Source organism: Staurois parvus, unplaced genomic scaffold (assembly GCF_062004578.1).
Source record: "Staurois parvus isolate SC_StPar_1 unplaced genomic scaffold, SC_StPar_1.0 ptg000629l, whole genome shotgun sequence".
Lineage (NCBI taxonomy): Eukaryota > Metazoa > Chordata > Amphibia > Anura > Ranidae > Staurois > Staurois parvus.
Window position 1 is genome coordinate 334,084 of NW_028318425.1, and position 2,704 is coordinate 336,787.

The following is a 2,704-nucleotide window of genomic DNA, read 5'->3' on the forward strand; positions in this document are numbered from 1 at the left end:
TTCCAAGTGACTCTCTCCAGTGATACCAGACAGAATTTTGGCAGACAGCACCCCTCAGTCAGCTTACTGTAGAACCAGAGTCACTCTCTCTAGCTCCAGGCCCTCAGGTCACCCACCTGAGGCCTGCATGGCAGCAAGTGCCAGGCGAGGCAAGCCTGCCTCCAGCCTGGCTTGGTGCAATCCTCTCCAGGGAAAGACACTGAACCTATGTGCTCACAGAACATAAATACCACTCCCAGCATGCAATGGGACTGCCCTCCCCTGCAATAGGCCAGGGCTGTATCCATATTCATGCTGCTCATTTGCCTAGTTCCCTCCCAGGTTCTAGAAGGCTCTTATAGCTTCCTGAAGGTGGGCATAACTCAGACAGACTCAAACAGCAGGGCATCATGAGCAAACCTGACTAATCCATCACAGCACTCTGTGAAGCAGAGAGCCCAGTTAGATTTTCCACATAGTCTTTCTGTCATGCAGAGACCCAGCTATACTTAACTTAACTATACAAATCCTAGCACCTACCTAGGAGGGTGCTACAAATATACATACATACATACATATACATATAGGTAGATAGAGAGAAGGAGTGAGGGACATAGAAGAATGAAGGAGGAGAGTAAGAGAAGGATAGAAAAAAAGCTAGGCAAAGGAGAGAGAGCCAAAAGGAAAGAAAAGAGAGAGAAAGAAAGAAAGAGCAAGAGAGAAAATGGGAAGGAAGGAAAGAAAGAGGGTGGGGGTAAGAGAAAAGGAGAGAACCTAACAGAGAGAGAGCGAAAGGGAATATCGAGAGAGATTGTTATCTTAAACACATCTAAAATAGTTTCTTAAATTGTACTGAAAAATGTCTGAAATTATTTTGGCATCATTTTTTTCAGCTACCTGTAAAATACAGTCAACCGCTCCACTGTAAACTACCAACCATGAGCTCACTGGCCCATAGAAGCGTCAGAAAAATCAAAATTAAATATTTCACTCCCCCAAGCACGTTTGAAGCCCTCTGGCTGGAATTTCGTCAAAGTGCCAATCACATGAAAATGCTCATCTTGGACTTTTTCATGGCACTGAGCAAAATATTCCAAACCATATCGCAGGTTCTGGTAGCTCTCTGGGAGGCCCTTGAGGCGGTGGCCCATTTTTTGCTGACTATACTTAACGTGATTTGGCTAATTTCCAAAATTATCTTGGTTCTTGGGGAACAAATAAAGGCACTGGGACCAAATGAGCAAACGCAGCAGCACACAAAGAAAAATAACTACTGCAAAGAAGATTCTGCTAAATTTTACTCTATTAACAAGAGCTTGGTAGATTCTCAGACCTGCAAAAGGCAACAGATAGAGTATAATGATGTCACAAAGGAAGCCATACACCAAAATCACACTACGAGGAAGCCTGTGTATTCTAATTACATTGAAAAGGAAATTATTTCTAATTATATCAAGAATGATCCTGCACACTCTCATTTTATTAAGAAGCCATCCATCGAGAAGGTGGCTGAACTCTCTAATTACACCAGTAAGCAAAGTGAGGACTTTGATTCCAACAAGAATGAAGTTGCACAAACTTATTCCTACAGGAAGGAGGTTTCACAGCTTGAGCCCACCACAGAGAAACCTTTCCAATATTCCATCACAAAGGGCTTTGTTCGTTCCAAATATATTAGTAAGGATAATGAATTCCCTGCATCTAATAAGAACGAGGTTTCACAAACTAATTCCTACAGGAAGGAGGTTTCACAGCCTGATTCCACCAAGGAGAAACCTTTTCACCATTCCATCACAAATTCCTACAGGAAGGAGTTTTCACAATCTTACAGTCCCAAAGAGAAACCTATATACTACTCCACTCCTAAGGAGTTTTTGTATTCGAAATACACAGTTAAAGAAGGTGAACACTCTGATAAAAACAAGAATTAAATTGCTCAGTCTCATTGCTACAGGCAAGAGTTTTCACATTTAAATGCAACCAAGAAGGAACATGTACAATATACCATCACTAGAGAATCTGTGCATTCAAAATACATAAGAAAGCTCACTGACAAGAATGAGATTGCACAAGCTAATTTCTACAAGAACAAAGTTTCACAGTCTTAATTACTACAAGAACAAGGATGTACAATTTAATTCCTGCAACAACGAGTTTGTACAATCTAACTCCTACAAGAAAGAAGATGTACAATCTGATTCCTTAACAAAACAAGACTGTACAATCTAGTAATTACTACATGAGCGAGGCTGTACAATCTAATACCTACAAGAATGAGATTGTACAATCGAATGCCAACAGGAATGAAGTTGTACAATCTAATCCCTACGTGAAAAGGATGTACAGTCTAATTCCTCCAAGAACATGGACATTCTAATACTTACAAAATACAATCTAGATGCCAAATTGTGCCGCGCTCCATTGTTACCAATATGTTGCAAATCATAAACACATATATATACGTGCCCAAATAACAATTTGTGCTATATTCATGTGAATCCACTATAATAAACAAAAATTTCCATATATATATATCACAAACAGAAATGTCCATATATAATTCTTCAGAAGTTTTGTGTTGACTTGAAAAATCCAGTGCTTCTTAATTCACCTCCTATGTGAATATAATTTTAAATACGTGCACCCCCACCGGTTGTGCTCTCACCTCAAATATATGACCAAACCGTTAAGAGAGGTCATATAAAGCCTGTGTCCTTTTAATCGG

General features: G+C 39.9%; 1 protein-coding gene across 1 annotated transcript; it reads left to right on the forward strand.

The window, feature by feature from the left end:
- Positions 1-877: 877 nt before the first annotated feature.
- Positions 878-2,469, forward strand: LOC149449335 (uncharacterized). The gene has a single exon (XM_089693356.1). It carries the CDS (start codon positions 918-920, stop codon positions 1,908-1,910), a length of 993 nt encoding a protein of 330 aa, XP_089549482.1. The 5' UTR covers positions 878-917; the 3' UTR covers positions 1,911-2,469.
- Positions 2,470-2,704: the final 235 nt, after the last annotated feature.

Coding starts and splice junctions, on each gene's coding strand:
- LOC149449335 (XM_089693356.1), top strand. CDS start 918: ATGAGCTCACTGGCCCATAGAAGCGTCAGAAAAATCAAAATTAAATAT.